Source organism: Monodon monoceros, unplaced genomic scaffold (genome assembly GCF_005190385.1).
Source record: "Monodon monoceros isolate NGI ecotype Baffin Bay Population unplaced genomic scaffold, NGI_Narwhal_1 Super_Scaffold_2, whole genome shotgun sequence".
NCBI lineage: Eukaryota > Metazoa > Chordata > Mammalia > Artiodactyla > Monodontidae > Monodon > Monodon monoceros.
The window spans coordinates 97,807,541-97,825,842 of record NW_021703776.1 but is presented as its reverse complement, the minus strand read 5'-3'; the positions used below and the strand labels follow the sequence as shown (position 1 = coordinate 97,825,842).

The 18,302-nt window shown below is 42.6% G+C and overlaps 1 protein-coding gene across 2 annotated transcripts in view; it reads right to left on the bottom strand.

The window, feature by feature from the left end:
- The window catches only part of CUL1 (cullin 1), a 106,224-nt gene that overhangs the window by 53,101 nt on the left and 34,821 nt on the right, over positions 1–18,302 (bottom strand). For both annotated transcript variants that reach the window (XM_029234424.1, XM_029234423.1), the window contains exon 2: positions 14,741–15,042. In XM_029234424.1, the coding sequence (XP_029090257.1) occupies positions 14,741–14,880 (140 nt within the window). In that variant the 5' untranslated portion in view covers positions 14,881–15,042. The remainder of the gene's footprint in view (positions 1–14,740; positions 15,043–18,302) is intronic.

The following is an 18,302-nucleotide window of genomic DNA, read 5'->3' as shown; positions in this document are numbered from 1 at the left end:
GAAATTCCATGCCTAGGTATCTAACCAAGAGAAATAAAAGCATATCCATATAGAAACCTGTACACAAATGTTTATAGCAGCACTATTCATGATAGCTATAAAGTGGAAATAACACAAATGTCCATTAATTGATGAATGGATAAACAAAATGTAATATCTATATCTATACAGTGGAATATTATTTGGCCATAAAAACAAAGGAAGTAGTTACGTATGCCACCACATGGATGAGGCTTGAAAACATGGTAAAGTGGAAGATGCCAGACACAAAACTAGTCTACTCAGTTTACTATAACACAATACCACAGGCTGGATGGCTTAAAAAACAGAAGTTAATTTTCTCAGAGTTCTGGAGGCTAGAAGTGTGAGATCAAGGTGTCAGGGTTGGTTTTTGGTGAGGCCTCTCTTCCTGGCTTGCAGATGGCTGCCTTCTCCCTGTGTCCTTGGAGGGAGAGCTCTCTGGTATTTTTTCCTTTTCTTACAAGGACACCAATCCCGTAGGATCAGGGCCCTACCTTACGACCTCATTTACGCTTATTTCCCTAAAGGTCCCATCTAAATACTATAAAACTGGGGTTAGGGCTTCAACATATGAATTTTGGGGGGCATACACTTCAGTCCACATATTATATGATTACATTACATAAAACGTTCAGAATAGACAGATCTATAGACAGAAAGTAGATGAGCAGGGAGGCGGGGGACTAAGGGAGTAATAGCTAAAGGGTACAAGGTTTCTTTCTGAGATGATGAAAATGTTCTAAAATGTGATGATTGAATATATCTGTGAATATACTGAAAACCACTGAAATGTACATTTTAAATGGATGAATTGTATGGCATGTGAATTGTATCTCAATAAAACTGCTATTAAAAAATATTCAATGTAATCCCAATTGTAATCCAGAAACTTATAGGGTAGAAATTGAAAAGCTGACAATAAAACTTATAGAGAAGTGCAAAGGACCTAGAATAGTCAAAAATCTTGGGGTAGGAGAACAAAGTTGGAAGACCTATACTACCTGACTTCAAGAGTTTTCATACATACAGTAATTAAGAAATTACAAAAAAATGAAAACACCCACCAATAATCCCACATAAATTTAGATGTAAACATACTGCACAAAATAGAAACAAATCAAATTAGTAGTACGTCATTCCTTTAGGATGGATACATATCAATGAAACAGAATTCTAGAAATAGAACCTACTTATATTGTGACTTAGTTTTAACGAAGGCACCAAAGCAACACACTGGGGGCAACAAATGACGCTGGAATGACTGGAGGACCACGTGGGGGAAAGAGTAACCTCAAGCCCTACCTCACACCACACACAAAAGTTAACTCAAGATGCATCACAGACCTAAATGTAAAAGCCCAAACCATAAAGCCTCAAGAGGAAAACACAGTATCTTTGTCATCTAGGCAAAGGTTTCTTATGGGTCACAGAGGATGATAATTGTAAAAGAAAATAAAACAAATTAGGTTTCCTCAAAATAAAAACAACCTGCTCACTCAAAGACACCATTAAGAACAGGAATAGCAAGCCTCAAACTGGGAGAAAATAGTAGCAAGATATATCTTGATGATATGATAGAATGCTGGCATCCTAAATATATTAAGAACTCCTACAACTCAATAATAAAAAGGATATTAATCCAAAAGTTAAAGAAAAAAGAAAAGGGGGCTTCCCTGGTGGCGCAGTGGTTGAGAGTCTGCCTGCCGATGCAGGGGACACAGGTTCGTGCCACGGTCTGGGAAGATCCCACATGCCGCGGAGCTGCTGGGCCCGTGAGCCATGGCCACTGAGCCTGCGCGTCCAGAGCCTGTGCTCCGCAACAGGAGAGGCCGCAACGGTGAGAGGCCCGCGTACCGCAAAAAAAAAAAAAAAAAAAAAAAAAGAAAAGAAAAGAAAAGTAAAAGACTCAGATACTTTACAAAAGACGACATACAAATGGTCAACTAGTATATGAGAAGGACTCAACATCATTAATCACTAGGGAAATGCAAATTAAAACCAGGAGACACCACAACACTCCCACAAGAATGGCTGAAATTAAAGAGAATGACATTCTGAGCAGATGTTGGCAAAACTGTAGGACAACTAGAACTCAGAAACATTGCTCACATGAATTCAAAATGATACAGCCACTTTGGAAAAATAGTTGGCTAGTTTCTTATAAAGTTAAACATACTATTACCATACATTCCAGCAATCCCACTGCTGTGTGTTTGCCCAAGAGATATAAAAGATCTCCACTTAGATGTTCATAGTAGTTTTATTCATTACAGCCAAAAACTGGAAACAGCCCAGGTATCTGTCATTACAAGAATGAATTAAGAAACTGTGGTATTCATACAATGGAATATTACTCAGCAGAAAAAAAAGGCGGGGGGGGGGTAGGGAAACTACTGCTACTTATGATAACATGGATAAATCTCAAAAATATCAAGTGAAAGCAGCCTTACATGAAGTGGTACACACTTCCTTTGCACCACTTGGTACATACTTTCCTTTAGATGAACTTCTAGGACAGGCCAAACTAATCTATGGTGGTTGCCTTGGGGGAGGCCAGGATTAACTGGGAAGCATTAAGAAACTTTCTGTGGGGATGATTATGCCCTGTATCTTGGTAGGGCTTTGGGTTACTTGGGCAAATGTGTTAGTCAAAACTTACCTACTGCAAACTATAAACAAATAGCAAACTCCAATGATGTACATGCCTAAGCATTTAGGGAGAAGTGTATCGATGTCTAGAGCTTACTCTGAAATGTATGAAATAAAATGGATGGATGGATATGGGGATTCAGGATAGACAGATATGTAATTAAGCAAGTTCAGTTAAATGGGTCTTCACTCTATAAAGTTCTTTTGACTTCTTTGTATGTTTGAAATTTTTTATAATAAAAGGTTGAGGGACTTCCCTGGTGGTGCAGTGGTTAACAATCCGCCTGCCAATGCAGGGGACATGGGTTTGAGCCCTGGTCTGGGAAAATGCCACATGCCACGGAGCAACTAAGCTCGTGCGCCACAACTACTGAGTCTGTGCTCTAGAGCCCGCACGCCACAACTACTGAGCCCGCGGGCCTACAGCCCGTGCTCCGCAACAAGAGAAGCCACTGCAGTGAGGAGCCCGCGCACCGGAACGAAGAGTAGCCCCCGCTCGCCGCAACTAGAGAAAGCCTGAGCAGCAACAAAAACCCAACGCGGCCAAAAAATAATAAATAAATAAATTTATCAAAAATAAATAAAAGGTTGAAAACTCCAAGACAGAAAATAACATATAACAACCTTCAAAACAAAACATAAAGAACACTTGAGCCTCTGATGTCATTTGCTAAAGACAATTAGACATGCTTTATTACCTAAAATCAAAAGCAAAGATACAAAACCAGTCATTCGTAAAACTGCTGAACAAATGCCTGTGTACCACTTTGGTCCTTTTATTAAGACTTACTGTAATAACGGTGCTCCCGGCTAATTACATTATGATGGGCTAATCACTTAAGACAGGTGGTCAGACTCCAACTATTTCAATATTTGAGGCTGCTAAATTATGTTCATTTCCCTTAACTGTGCCTCTTCATAATGACAGGCTTAGGGCTTCTGATATGCCTTACATGCTACTCTTGGTAACTGAAGGCTGGGTTCCACTCAACACACTCATGGTCTTAATTCCAGCAGCAATTGCAACAGCTCCCCAGTCTTCTAGCTTCAGTTTAGACAGACTGCTCTCTAGACCCACTGGGCGACACTAATCCAGGAACTGCATCCTGTTCTCAAATTCAGTCCACAGGTTGTTGGATATCTCTTAATTCTCTGTGCACAGAAATTGTGGGATCGATCTTTTCTTCCTTTATTATCTTGGGCACTAGAGATATAGCACCTTCAGTTCTGGGAAGTTACTTTTCACTCTCTATTAAAAATATTATAAATTCAAAAAAATCTTCTTCCCCTGTTTTTCTCTAGAATTCCTAACAGTCAGATATTAGGCCTCCTGGGTGACTCCTGTCTCCAAAGCTACTTGTCCTTTTATTTTACTTTTTACTGTCCTTCGAGGGCTTCAATTGTTCTTCTTTTTAAAATCTCAGTTACCATTTCAAATGTGAGCTCTTTTCTCATAGCATCCTGTTCCTAACCTACTGTCATAATGAGAAGCTTCTCATATCAGACAATGTTACTTTTTAAAACGTATTCTTCTTTTCCCTGTATTATCAGTTTCTTCCTGTTCCCTTTTATTCTTTGTGTGTGTATTCTGTTCTTTCATACAACTATTAATCCTTAGTACTCATAACGATAAGGTACTAAAAAACTAAGTGGAAACGTCACTGGCCTGAGTGAGGCTGGTGGGCCACAGTTCTGAATGGCTCACCTTTCATGTCAATAAATGCATTTATTTTTCAGGGCTGTTCAATTTTTCCAGAGCACTGTTCTGTCTCTAGCACCACCACCAGTATTCTGAATATATGGAATTAGGGACCAGTCACTCTGAAGGCCAACTTTGTATCACAGCCACTGTTGTTGCTTCCTATTCATGACAACCTCTGCTAGGCCTCCTCTTCCCAAGTTTCTGCAGCGCTCCCATTCAATGTGTTCTACATAGAAGCAACAAATCTTCTGCTTGGGATGCAGACTCTTGACTACCGTGTGTCCTATACCTGAGTAGAGGGAAACGACAGGCTTTCAATTTCACGGATTTTGAATCCATCCCTCACCTCTCAAGCACTGCCCAGTCTCACGCCTCCACCTTCTGCCAAACCAGAGCCTTCAGGTCCCAAGCTTCTCCAGTCCTGCACGGCCAGTGGTGCTCTCCTCTGGGGATGTAACCTCTAAAGTGAGGCTTCCTTTACCCTGGTGATCAGTACTGTGACTCTATCTGCTTTTCATTCTCCAAAAAAAAAATTGTTAAATTCTCATCTATGATGTCTGTTTTCTTCCATTCTTTGTCTTCATTGATCTAAAAATTATTTTACTATCATTTTAGTGATGTCACAAATGAAAAAGTCAAAACATAAATTTCATCTTCAACCAGAAGCCCAGAAATTTGCTCCTTTTGTTTCCTGTTTCTACCCTAGTTCAGAACTTACACAACATCACACTTGGATTACTAAAACCAAGTTGGTCTTTCTGTGCCTTTGATCTCTTTTCCTGTTTTAATCCCATTTGGTTTCCAGATTCATCCTCCTAAAGTCATTAGTTATCAAGTCATATATCCATCTCCATGGACCTACAACACTTTAAAACAAACAAACAAACAAACTCATTTACCTGGTATTCAAGGTTCACCAGAATCTGGAGTCACTCTTTATCAAAGCCAGTTAAACTAACTTGTGTAGCCATTCTTACAGCATCTATTCAAGCTGACCAGCATCGTGTTCTCTCAAAGTGCTACTTCCCACTTTCACGTTCATCTTTCTCCCTCCAGCAAAACTCTGTAAGACTTTCATCCCTTTGTTTCTCCTTATCTATACCCATCCTTCGAGGCCCACTTAACCTCTACTAGTTCTTGAAACTTTCCAACCTTGGAAGTGTCAGAATCCTTTTCCCTCCTCCTCTGAGCATCCCCTCTGTACTACCCATCATAATATACTTCCTAATTCATGAAACGAGACCATCAAATATTCCGTCACACACACACATCCCCCTCTACCCACTTCACTAGGGATTTGAGATAGCTTATGAGAAGACCTGAAACGTTAATAGAAAAATAAAAAATACAAGCCCAGATAATATTTACAGAACACAAAAATAAGACAGGATACAGGACTTCCCTGGTGGCGCAGTGGTGAAGAATCCGTCTGCCAATGCAGGGTACACGGGTTCAAGCCCTGGTCCGGGAAGATCCCACATGCCGCGGAGCAACTAAGCCCGTGCGCCACAACTACTGAGCCTGCGTTCTAGAGCCTGCGAGCCACAACTACTAAGCTCGTGTGCCACAACTACTGATTCCCATGCACCTAGAGCCCGTGCTCCGCAACAAGAGAAGCCCTCGCACCACAATGAAGAGTAGCCCTCACTCACTGCAACTAGAGAAAGCCCGCGCGCAGCAGCGAAGACCCAATGCAGCCAAAAAAAAGAAAAAAAGACAGGGTACAAAATTATTTTGTCTATGTCAGTCAGCATCCTACAACTTACTTAAACAAATAACCATGCATTATTAGAAATGAACATATTTCACATCTGGAGGGCTACCTGCCAAAATTAATTCCAGTTTCAGAGTATTTATCTTCTGCATTTCTAATAGCATTTAAGTAACAGAACTAACTGTTAGGGCAATTCCTATTCCTGACTAAAGTACAAATATTATCAAAGGAATCAAGGAAAAATGAATTTTCCTATTGTCTCTAACAAAGACATCTGTTTCCAGAGCACACAAGAACAATTACAAGTGCTCAGATATAAGCTAAAAATGGTATCATGACGGGACCATTTCTCACACTCACAGGGAGGATTCAGAGCAACTGCTCTGCAAAGACTGATGACCAGGGAATCATCACAGGTACATGTTTACTTACACTTGGGAAATGCTGTTAAAGGTTATTTCTAAGTTACATACAAACACTCTTCTCTGTATGATGTATGTGTGTGTAGATAACACTCAGACAGATGTACCCAAGACAGCAGTGCAGGGACTGCCCGGGGGCTGAGAGACATGAACGACATGTGGATGGAAAGAACTCGTACTTTTCACTGTGTGTCCTTTTAAACTTCTAGATTTTACTACAGGATTATTTGTCTAAAAAACAAAAATTATTAAAAAGCCCCCAAATGGGTAGTTGCGCCTGACTGTGGAACACTTCAGCCCGAAGCCGGGCTATGCCTCATAGAAGATGCTGGCCTGGGGGCCCATGCTGGCTGTTTTCCTGAAGAGGAAACTGACACAAAGTTTATCGGGAAGATACCAACCGGTGGATGCTTCTGAGGGAGTCGTGAACGCCTTTCACAAAAGAACGGCACCAGCTGCGCTCTGAGCCCAAGCTGCGTCAGCAGAAAGGCGAGACCCACGGAGCTCTAATGACGTGCAATCTTCACTTTGTAGTGTTTTTTCTTGGCTTTAAAATCAACTGTGTGGGGAAATGCTATCAGAAAAGGAAAAAGCAGACTCCTAATGTGTATCAGAAGCTGCAGGGAGGGGACTTCCCTGGTGGTGCAGTGGTTAAGAATCCGCCTGTCAATGCAGGGGACATGGGTTCGAGCCCTGGTCCGGGAAGATCCCACATGCCGTGGAGCAACCAAGCCCATGTGCCGCAACTACTGAGCCTGCGCTCTAGAGCCCGCGAGCCACAACTACTGAGCCTGCATGCATCAACTACTGAGTCCATACACCGAGAGTCCGTGCTCCGCGACAAGAGAAGCCACTGTGATGAGAAGCCCGCGCACCGCAATGAAGAGTAGCCCCCACTCACCACAACTAGAGAAAGCCCGCGTGCAGCAACGAAGACCCAACGCAGCCAAAAATAAATAAATTAAAAAAAAATTTTTTAATTAAAAAAAAAAGAAGCTGCAGGGAGAAGTCGTCTGTGCAGGGGACCGGCCCTCCACACACGTCACTGGTACGTCCCACGTGTCACCTGGACGGGGAGGACCAGCCGGGCCTGAGGGGGGCTCTGGAAGGGGGTGGCCCGCGATTGCTGGGGGTGGTTCATTCCACTGCGGGAAACCACCGACCTCAGGCTTCTGGCTGAAGAGCAGGGGATCCTCCTGCAGCCCCCCGCCCCAAGCCCACCTGTACCACCCGCCCTTCCGACACGGTCAGCTGCGTGTCAACAAGGCATTGACTCTAAGTGATGACTGTAAAAACTCAGTAAATATGACTCAGATTTGAAAGTAAAATGGTCAGGTCTAAAATGATTTTTAAAGCAAAAACAAAACAGAATATGAAGAAAAGTTAAATATGGGAATTAAGAGGAAATAAGGGGAAAAAACCCTCAAAAGGTAAAAATAAACTAAAAACCTAACAGGCAATTAAATCGAAGCTTCCTTCAGTAGTCAGTGGGTGGTTGTTTTACAGTACGTCAGCGAGAGCCTGACAAACCCCCGTATCTGACTTTCAGAACTTTGAGCTTGTTTTCAAAAGGTTCCCTGGAAGAGTTCCTTTGGCCAGAGGCGGGCAGTAAGTGGGACCCTAGGCAGACACCTGGGGTCTCTGCCTGCAGGCGGCCAGGATGGCACGGTGGCCTCGCGGCACTTGGTGTTCGAGAGCCGAGCCTGGTTCTGCCTCCGAAACGGGCCTACGACTCTTCCGTACCCTACAACTGCTCCGGCATTTGCCAAAACACACTTCTTGCGTGACTGGTTGGGACAAGTCACCGCGAAAGGGGTCCGGTGACATGCAGCCGTCTCCTGGGTGCCCGCCCCACCGCTGTCATCCCAGGTGCTGCGTGTGACGACACGCTGTCCCAGCTGTGAGGCCAAGGGAGGCTGCAAATGCTTTAGGATAAGGCAGATGCCCCCACTGTCTGTTACCACATAGCACCAGGCCTGTCTACATAAAGTCAACACATCTGGGGAATCAATTTGTGACTTTTAGTTACTACCAAACTCAAGCCATTTTCATTTTGTAAAAGACAAGTCAATTGAAGAAGCAAAACTAAACAGAACGGAACCACTTTCTACTACCACTTCTTTATCCAACTGAACTTAGTGGAAATTTAAGCAATTGCTTGTATGAAAATCATTTGGAAAGGCTCTGCACTAAAAGTTGTGTTGAAAATACTTCCTATCTTCGTGTCAACAAACGTCCCACCTGCAGCCAGTGGCAGGAGAGGCAGGCCTGCCTACCATCCCGCACTGTCGCCTGTAAAGTTATAAAAGAATCAAGTTCTCTCTAGGCTGTGGTAGGTACAGCGTTGAAAAGGAAAATTCCAGACGAAGCAAGTAAGTTCACACTTATTTCAAAGGCAGAGACTCCACGCAATGGACTGTGATTAACTATAAAATCTGTCTCAACAACGCTCAAAGTGCTCTAAGTATATACACTATGAATCAGACTTAGAAGATAAAAGCTGAACATACCACATTTATACTAATAAACCAAAAAAGTTGCTTCTAGAGACAACTATGCAATATAATTATCATTTCTGTGGGTTCTCTCTCAAAGATAGATAAAATTTCTCAATCCCATAAACTATTTTAATAGTACGGTGTCAGTAATGAAAGGTAGGGAGGATTTTGCAAGTAAGTATAATAACTAGGACCTATATTTGCATAAGGAAAACCAGCAAAAACGAAATAACTGTATTTTAAAATGCATGTTCTATACTGAAAATCTAGAAAGCACAGATCAGTTTTTTTTTAAGTCATCTATAAGCCCAATACATACGGATAGCCACTTTCAATACTACGGAAAGCTTTTCAAAAGCAGAGAGGATGCCGTGAGGGTTCACAGCACACAGACCACTTCCTACCCTGCTTTCCCCGTTATTATGAACATTATTACATGTCAATGAATAGTCTTCAATGAATTTTTAATGGCTTTTTATAGCTATTTTATACCAAGTCCTTAATGTTGAAGGCTGAGGGTGTTTTCTGTTGTTTCCTATTATTAAAGTATTCCGAACAACCTTGCACATACAATTTGGACACAACTATTTCCTTAGGACAGAGTTAAAAGTTAAAAAATCACCAGACCAAAGTACATTTTTACGTCTTTGTATTTCTAAATTTCTCCAGAAAGATCATAGCAAACTAACACTCCCACCTGACTGCAGGGGCTCCAGCTCCCTTCACTCTGGCCAACACTGGCCACGACCATTTCTTTAAAAATGTTTTCAACATAAGTTTAAAAATTTTTTAATTCTTCATTTCTTTAATAATTAAGAGGTTGAAAATTTTCCTATATGCTTACTGACCATTTGCATTTCTTCCTTCTGTGAACCAGTTACATCCTTCAGAACCATACTCTAAAAGTATGGACACACACACACACATATATATATATATATATATATATATATATATATGTATGAACAGTCACATACATTTGGAAAAAATACTTCTGTACATTTAGGTTTATTTGCTGTAAGCCATGCTCATTAGGTGAGCAAAATCAGATGAATGTAAGACTCCTGAATAAAAAGTATACAAGATGAAAAATGTCCAAATACCTTCACCGCCTACATGGTTATTTCAAAATGGACATGGATCATTATGAATCTATTGTGAAAACAATTTGTGACCCTTTCTGTTTGATCCGATTTTCTACAAGACTGAGTTTCTATAAAGGAAAGAGAACTCTGGAGCAGGCAGGCCAAGAAGAAAGGCCGCCACCTGGAATACCGGCCCTGCATCCACAGCTCCTGCAGAGGAGCCGGCGACCTGAGCATAGTGACAGCGACACGACGGCCCAGCTGGCAGGTGATGAGCTGAAGCGGGACCAAGCACATCCTGGCATGTCAACCCTGCAAGGCCTACGCTGCAGGCTGCCAGGGGCCCAGCAGACTCGCCTGGGTGAAAAAGTGCCCCAGCCCCGGTGATGGTGAACTTTGTCACAGAGTATCGGGACAGAGATTAACTGAATTCTGAATGTGCAGTCAAGGCTAGGCAACGGGAATGTGATCCTTAGTGTACTGGTCCGGGAAAAAGAACTTTGAAAAAACAGGCTAAGAAAACAGAATAAACTAATTCAGCTCACAGCACTACAGGGAGAGAAACAGCCACTTTTAAGTTTCTGAGAACTAACGCTGGCAGAGAGAAAAAAAGAGAAAGGCATCACCATGGAAGTTTACACTGACTCCAAGGAAGCTAAAATTATGATCTGAGATGAATAATGACTTCAGAACAAGAGAATTTTGACCTGGAAGTGAGAAGCAGGTAGACCTGGGGCCTAGCAAAACCAACAAACTTAACCAGATGGCCTGATGTCTAGACTAGACTAGACCAGACTGGCTGTTCTCGGTTATGTCACAGGGGTCCCCTCATCACACTGCACTCCCTTCACCAACATCCGCCTGCGAGTCAGGACCCAGGCCTGCTCTCTGAGCTGGGCACGGCACCGGGAACATACTGGTGTCAAGAAACTGAATAGGAAGCTTCATTACCTATTTCAAGTTCAAGAGAAAGGAAACCTACTATTATTTACCCACCGGCAGAGAATGTACTCCTACATTTTACTGCAAAAAAAAAAGAAAAGAAAAAAAAAAAAGTCGCTGTACTGTAACTCTACATATCTAAGACGTCCTAGAAAATCAGAACCGAATATAAGTGCTGAACAGACATACAGTGGGGGAGCAAGAGCCTCCGGCTAAACTTTAGAAGAAAAAGGAAACGTCTGTGAAACGGCCAGAAACAAAGTTAATTGAACTAGATCTTTCTGACTGTAGATGCTCTGGGACTTTTTTTTTTTTTCTTTCCCCAAGTTCCCTTCTCTTTCCTTTGCCATTCTGAGTTGAAAAATCAAGAAAAATGTTTATGCTGTATAATAACCCACCTTCTTGTTATAGCACCAATAAACGCCAGAGGTTCCTAAAAGCTCGAAGAGTATGTTTCACATCCAGAAGTAGGTTACTTTTCTCTAGAAAACATGTCACATGGTTCTCCAGGATGAACGAAGGGTTACAAATCTAGCTATTAGCTACTGGCTACAATTACGGGGAAAGGATCCCTCATTCTTCTCTCAGGCAGTTTCCCTCTCCTCCCTTTCTGACCCACTCTCCCTCACCAGCTCCCCATAAGGCCAGGACTGTGAAGGGTGACACTACAGCAGGGAGATGCACAGTCTGCTCCTTCTTCCTGGGACCGAAAGTACCTCCAAGCCTGAAACACAATCCAAAGTGTTAAATCATCTGTCACTGGAGACCAGCCTGGGGGAGATTATTTTAAAGGGCGATGCAGTTAAGCGGTTACATGGGAGGCTGAACATACACCCGAAAGAGAAAACTTTTAAAAATACTGTTATGTAAACTGAGGCTGGGATAAAACTGCGGTATGGCGACACACAGTTTCCAAAAATACTGTATGTTAACTAACTGAAATGGAAGTGTAGATGTGTTCTAGAAAACTGTGTCAGATGACTCAAGGTCTTCTACTTAGGAAAATAACACTGATGTTAAAAATGCAGGTAAAGGGGGGAATAAAATTTTATGATTTTCAGTAATTAAATTAATAAATACAAATAGACACTCTGTTTCATCTGTATCCTAAAAGTTAATAATTAAGAGTTGATCAAACCCTCTTCTTTGGAACTTCGTAAGAAAAATATAGAAAATACTTTGGGAACAGTGATTCATTCACATACAAAATCTGAAGGCCATACAGTGAGTGGATAAAGGCAGTTTCTACATTCAGGCTACTAAGAATTTTAGACAGGCATCATCACTGCCCAATGGTTGCTGTTAACAACTAGGTAAGTTACCTGCGTTTTGGAGATCATGTTTCTGACAGCACTAGAGGAGGGCTACTACCACCAACCCCCGTGGGTGATGTAAGCCTTAAATAACATGTAGACGGTTCTTAGCACAATGTCTGGCACACAGGACTCAAATGGTAGCTGTGATTTCATAGATATTATTTCATAATATCTAAAGAAGTCAAGTCAGATGCTTTAGACTCAGTTCAGGTTCTCCACTCCTATTAAATATATGCAGTTATTATTTTCTCAGACAAAACTGGAAGAATAATACTTAATTTAATAGTATTCCTAAAAAAATTAAAATTGAAGGTGTCAGAACTACCAATTATAATTATTTGTAGAATAAAGGAATTTAGTAATTGCAGCAAGCAGACAAGTCTCTACTTCCTCAGAGTTCTAAAAGCAAAACATTTGATTGGGCTAAGGACCAGTCTGAGTTGGTCAAAAATTACAACTAATAAATTCCCCAGAGACAAACCAGCAGCTAAATTTCCATGATGTCTACACTAGGGCTCCCCTGTTGTTTGCACACCAGGAATCCAACTAAGTGCCTTATCGTCTCACAACTGGAATCACCATCTTTATATCTATTACTTACAAGAATTTAAAAAACAACAACAACCCATCATACCTAGCAAGCCACAAGCCTCTCGAGTGGGTCAATATCCTCTCATTTGCAAACATTCTACTGTCCTTAAAAGTGTTCTACATATCACGACCCAGCAGTTCCACTCCTGCATATATATCTAAGAGAATTAAAAACACACGTCCACACAGAAACTCATATACAATATTCATAATAGCCAAAAAGTAGAAACAACCCAGATATCCATTACTGATGGATAAACAAAATATGGAATACACATTCAACTCAGACGTAAAAAGGAATGATGTGCCGACACGTGCTACAAGGAGGAAGCCTGAAGACATTATGCTACGTGAAAGAAGCCAATCACAAAGGCCAGACACTGTGTGATTCCATTTATGTGAAGTGTCCAGAACAGGCAAATTCACAGAGACAGAAAGTAGGTTTTTAGCAGTTGCCAGAACCTGGGGGAGGACAGAATGGGAAGTGACTGCTAATATGGGTACAGAGTTTCTTTGGGGGGGGGGGGACAGGACGGTGATGAAAATACTCTAAATTTAGACAGCGGTTACGTTTGCACAACATGGGACTATACTAAAAACTGCTGCATTGTACACTTAAAAAGGGGTGAGTTTTTTGGGTATGTGAATTATATTTCACTAAAGCTGTTTTTTTTTTTAAAGTATTCTACAGTGTAAGTATATACACATTTATGAATATCTGTACATACTTACAGTAAGGTTTAAATTTAGAGATAGACATATAGGTTCATATCTATTTAAATTAATGTTAATTTTTTCAGATTATAAAACATTAGCATAGTTGAGGGCATACTGGAATATCGCACTGACAATCACTGATACATATTAAAGATTTACTTAAATCTCCACTGAACTGGCAACTTTAAACTCCAAGAACCAGCAACCTGCTCTTTGGTGAGTTAGCTTAAATTGCAACTTCTTGTATTTGAACGGAATCAAGAAACTCTGCAAGTTAAATAGTATGTCTTGGAGTACAGGCGTCCCTCGATACCTGTGGGGGACAGGTTCCAGGAATGCTCCCCGCCAACGATACCAAAACCCGTGGATGCTCAAGTTCCTTATGTAAAGTGGCTAGCACAGTTGGAGTTCCGCATCTGCGGATCAGGAGGGCCGACTGTATACAACAGACAACGTATCCTTCGTAGCACACAGCGGTCCCCTGCACCCATCGTGGACCACATAACAGTGAGTGAAACACTTGAACACATTATTTGTAAAACAAGGCCATAACAGTACAACTTTTGCTCTATGTGGTGACCCTTTAGACGGGAGTCAGCAAACCTGTCCCATAAAGGACCAGACAGTAAATACACAGCTTTGTGGATCAGACCGTTTCTGATGCAAGCTATTCCACTCTGCCCCATAGCATGAAGGCAGCCCGGCACAATACAGAAACCAATGCTCCCCGGCTTTAACCAGCGTTGTCCAGCAGAACTTCCTGCAGTGATAAAAGTAGTCTATTACCTACTGAGCACTTGAAAACACGGCTACCACGACTAATGATTTCAAATGTAAACAGCCACGTGCCGCTACAGGCTGCTGTCCTGAGCAGCACTGCTTTCGACTACCAAGTAGCCAGTTTCACCTCTGCTCATAACAAGGAAGAGTAAATGAGTTAACTTTTAAAGCAAAAAACGAGTCTTACATTACAGGATGAACTGGAAGAGAACACGTGACATAAAATTTCTAACAACTCACAGATCAGGCCAGTAAATAATCAAAATCCTAAGCAGATGGATCACAGCTCAAGCAGGAGGATACGTGTAGAGTTCCATGTATCTGGATTTCGCCATACTTTGTCTGGTATACACTTGCTGGATTCCAGCTCTGAGGTCGTCCCAGATCTGATCAAGGCCAATCTGCTTCAGTCCATGGGGATTCTGACTCCTGTTGGATGACATTGTTGAATAGTATTCTGAAGTCGTCCAGTGCAGCAATCCTTATTCAAGGTACAGCTACTTCTCCATTAGATGAAAATATACAGTATCATTCCAAATTTATTCACAGCAGTTCAGAAAGGACTTCCTTTAAAGGCAGAGAATGAAATCTCATTGCAGGCAAACCTGAAGAAGAAATAAAGGGAACTAATTAATCCTTTTTCAACATCCTGCGTTGGGGTGGGAGCGGGGGTGAGATAGGATGCCTGCCACACGGCAGATATAGTCTGCAGGCCTCAGCAGGTACCACTCTAATCCAGAGAGTGTTTCTCTTTCTGTGTGGAAACACACTCATATTACATGGTCTGTGCTTACGGAGACGTTTAGTTCAAAATCATTATGACTATCAGTGCTCACAAGAAAAGCTGGGTAAAACGGACACAAGCACAACCAACATGTTACTTTGCAGGCCTTCTAAAGGTATCAAAACTTAAACTATATTACTTGACCTACGTAACAGAAAGACAAACTCAAAGGGAAAAAGGCAAAGGAGATTTCCAGAAAGAGAAACAAAAATAGCTAGTGCAAAAAGCCAAACATTCAATCTCACTAGTTACCTGGGAATTTAAAACACTTTTCACTTAGCATCTGGCAAAATGCAAATGTTGTTGAGGCTGAAGGTGAGGGAAATGGTCACTCTGCCCCACTCCCCCCCCCACCCCCGCTTTTGGTGCCGAGCGCCCAGCGGCTCGTGGGATCTTAGTTCTCCGCAATCAGGGATTGAACCTGGGCCCCGGCAGTGAAAGTGCCGAGTCCTAACCACTGCACCGCCAGTGAATTCCTGGTCACTCTCTTTTCAGAAGGGAACTGGGCAAGAATTACCAAAATTTAAAATGCTCCCTCAATTTAGGGAGACCCGGGTTTGAAGCTCAGCTCCATACCTACAAATACGTGGTCTCGGGCAAGTTACTTAACTTCTCACTGCTCTAAGCCTCAATTTCCCAGCCTGCAAAATGGGGGCAAATCTATTTAGCACACAGTAAACACGTAACAAGTGGTAATGGCGATTATTTCTAAGTGAATGAAGCTACTGCAAAATACAATTTATAATGTCTCAGGATTATGGATCCACAGATAAAGAACTTCAGCTATCCAATATTGTATTAAGTCAGTACTTCCCAATACAAAACATTACAGACGTACTTTAAGGACTGTCTGTGTACATCACATCAAAATGTGGAGGCTTTTTTTTTTTTTTTTTTTTTTTGCGGTACGCGGGCCTCTCACCGCTGTGGCCTCTCCCGTGGCGGAGCACAGGCCCAGCGGCCATGGCTCACGGGCCCAGCCGCTCCGCGGCATGTGGGATCCTCCCGGACCGGGGCACGAACCCGTGTCCCCTGCATCGGCAGGCGGACTCTCAACCACTGCGCCACCAGGGAAGCCCTGTGGAGGCTTTTAAACAAGTATTTGTGGTGCAAAAGTAGGAAACGCTGAATTATTTTAATGGCTCCAGAAAATAAATGTTGTTGGAACGTAAATGGTATCTGGAACAGGAAGAATGGGTTGTCAAAGTCTGCAAGGGATTCAGTGCACCCTGCATCTTCAACGGCATTATAGAGCTCTCCGTAGCCTAAGGCACATTTAAGGACAACGTAGGTCATGCATATGGATTAAGTCTGAACTTCGGAAGCATAAATCATCTAATTATTTATAACCCAAGCTATGGGACTTAATATTTTATGAACCCATGACATCATTCCTGATCCCGAAAACATTTTATGTCATACATTCAAATAGGTATGTCCAAATGTGAAATATAACGATGTCTAACAAGAACGAATCCCCAAGTTTTAAGAAACTAACAACTCAGCAACCACTTTGCAAGTGTTGCCTAATATAATTTCAATCTGCCTTTCCTCTGCCTTGGATGGTACATACTAACGCCCCACCTGACAGGAATCAGGGCACTGCGGACTGGCAGCACCACCCGACAGCGTCCCTATTTAAACCTACACTCCATTCCCTGCCACTTACTTAGCTTTTCCCTAAAGGGAAATTATCACTTTAATTTCCCAGACTCACAATTCAGGTAATTCTACCTTAGGCCGTAAGCTTTCTCAGACCCATCTAGATGCTCTATTTACTTCCTTTTCTTCTCTTCTAATTTCTACCGGCAACTGAAAATGTTCAACTTTCCCCATTTTTTTAAACTCATTTTTTAAAACATTTATTTATTTATTTACTTGGTTGTGCTGGGTCTTGGTTGCGGCACGCGGGCTCCCTAGTTGTGGCATACACGCGGGATCTAGTTCCCCGACCAGGGATGGAACCCGGGCCCCCTGCATTGGGAGCGCAGAGCTCTAACCACTGCACCACCAGGGAAGTCCCCTCGACTTTCCCCATTTCTATCCTTACCTCACCGTATCATGTCAACTGGGCACCTTAGAAAAGTAAATTCAATTATGACACATAAGCATAGGATGGGGATGCATCAACCCTTCTTTCTTCAAACCTCCACAGGCCAGCCACTCACGACGTTCATCTCCAGCCCAGACTTCTCCGAACTCCAGGCCTATCTCTGTATCCAGTTCACATCTTCTCCTATGTCTCAAACCCAGCAGACCCACAACTGGACTCAGGATCTTCCTCCAACCTCCATTCTCCACCAGTACTGCCCACCTCAGTAAGTGGCAACTCCATGTACCCACACACACGAAACCTGGGAATAATTCTAATGCCTTATCCCTCATCTTTCACATTCAGCTGCTACAGATTTTAATTCTCAAGGTCATTTCAAATCCACTCACTCATCTCTACTTCCTCTTCCAATAACCATCCCCATCCTCTCTTACCTGGACCACTATTTTCATAATCTGAACTGGACTCCCATACCTCCCAGTATTTATGTCACGCCCCATCTGTTCTTCACAAAGCAGTCGAGTCTAAAACTGTCGCTCTGACTAGGCTGTCATCCTGAGAGCAAAGGCAGCCGCAGCAGAGAAATCCTTACTACGGCAGAGTCACATCTCTCTCCTCGTTCGCCTCGTACAAAACTGCCCCTTCACCCCCCTGGGGACAGCCACACAGACCCTGTCCTCCGTTCTTGGACGTGCCCGTCCCCTTTCCACTCCCGAACATCTGTGCACTTGCTGCTGCTTCCCGGAAAGCTCCTCTTCGTCAAGTTCTCGTCCAGCCACAGGAGACACACTAGGGAACTCCCAGGCGAGGTTCAGGTTCGCCCATTTCCAGGCCTTTCCCGCCTTAACTCTCACTCAGAGTCGACACTCCACGGCTGTGTCTTTACTGGGACTCTCTCCCTGTACCGGTGTGAAGGATCCCCAGGCACAGAGGCCATCTCTTCACTCACCACAGTGTCTCTGAGCCCACTTCAGAGCAGGCGCAGAGCTCCATCAATGTTTTGCATGAATAAACGAGAGAGTAAATTA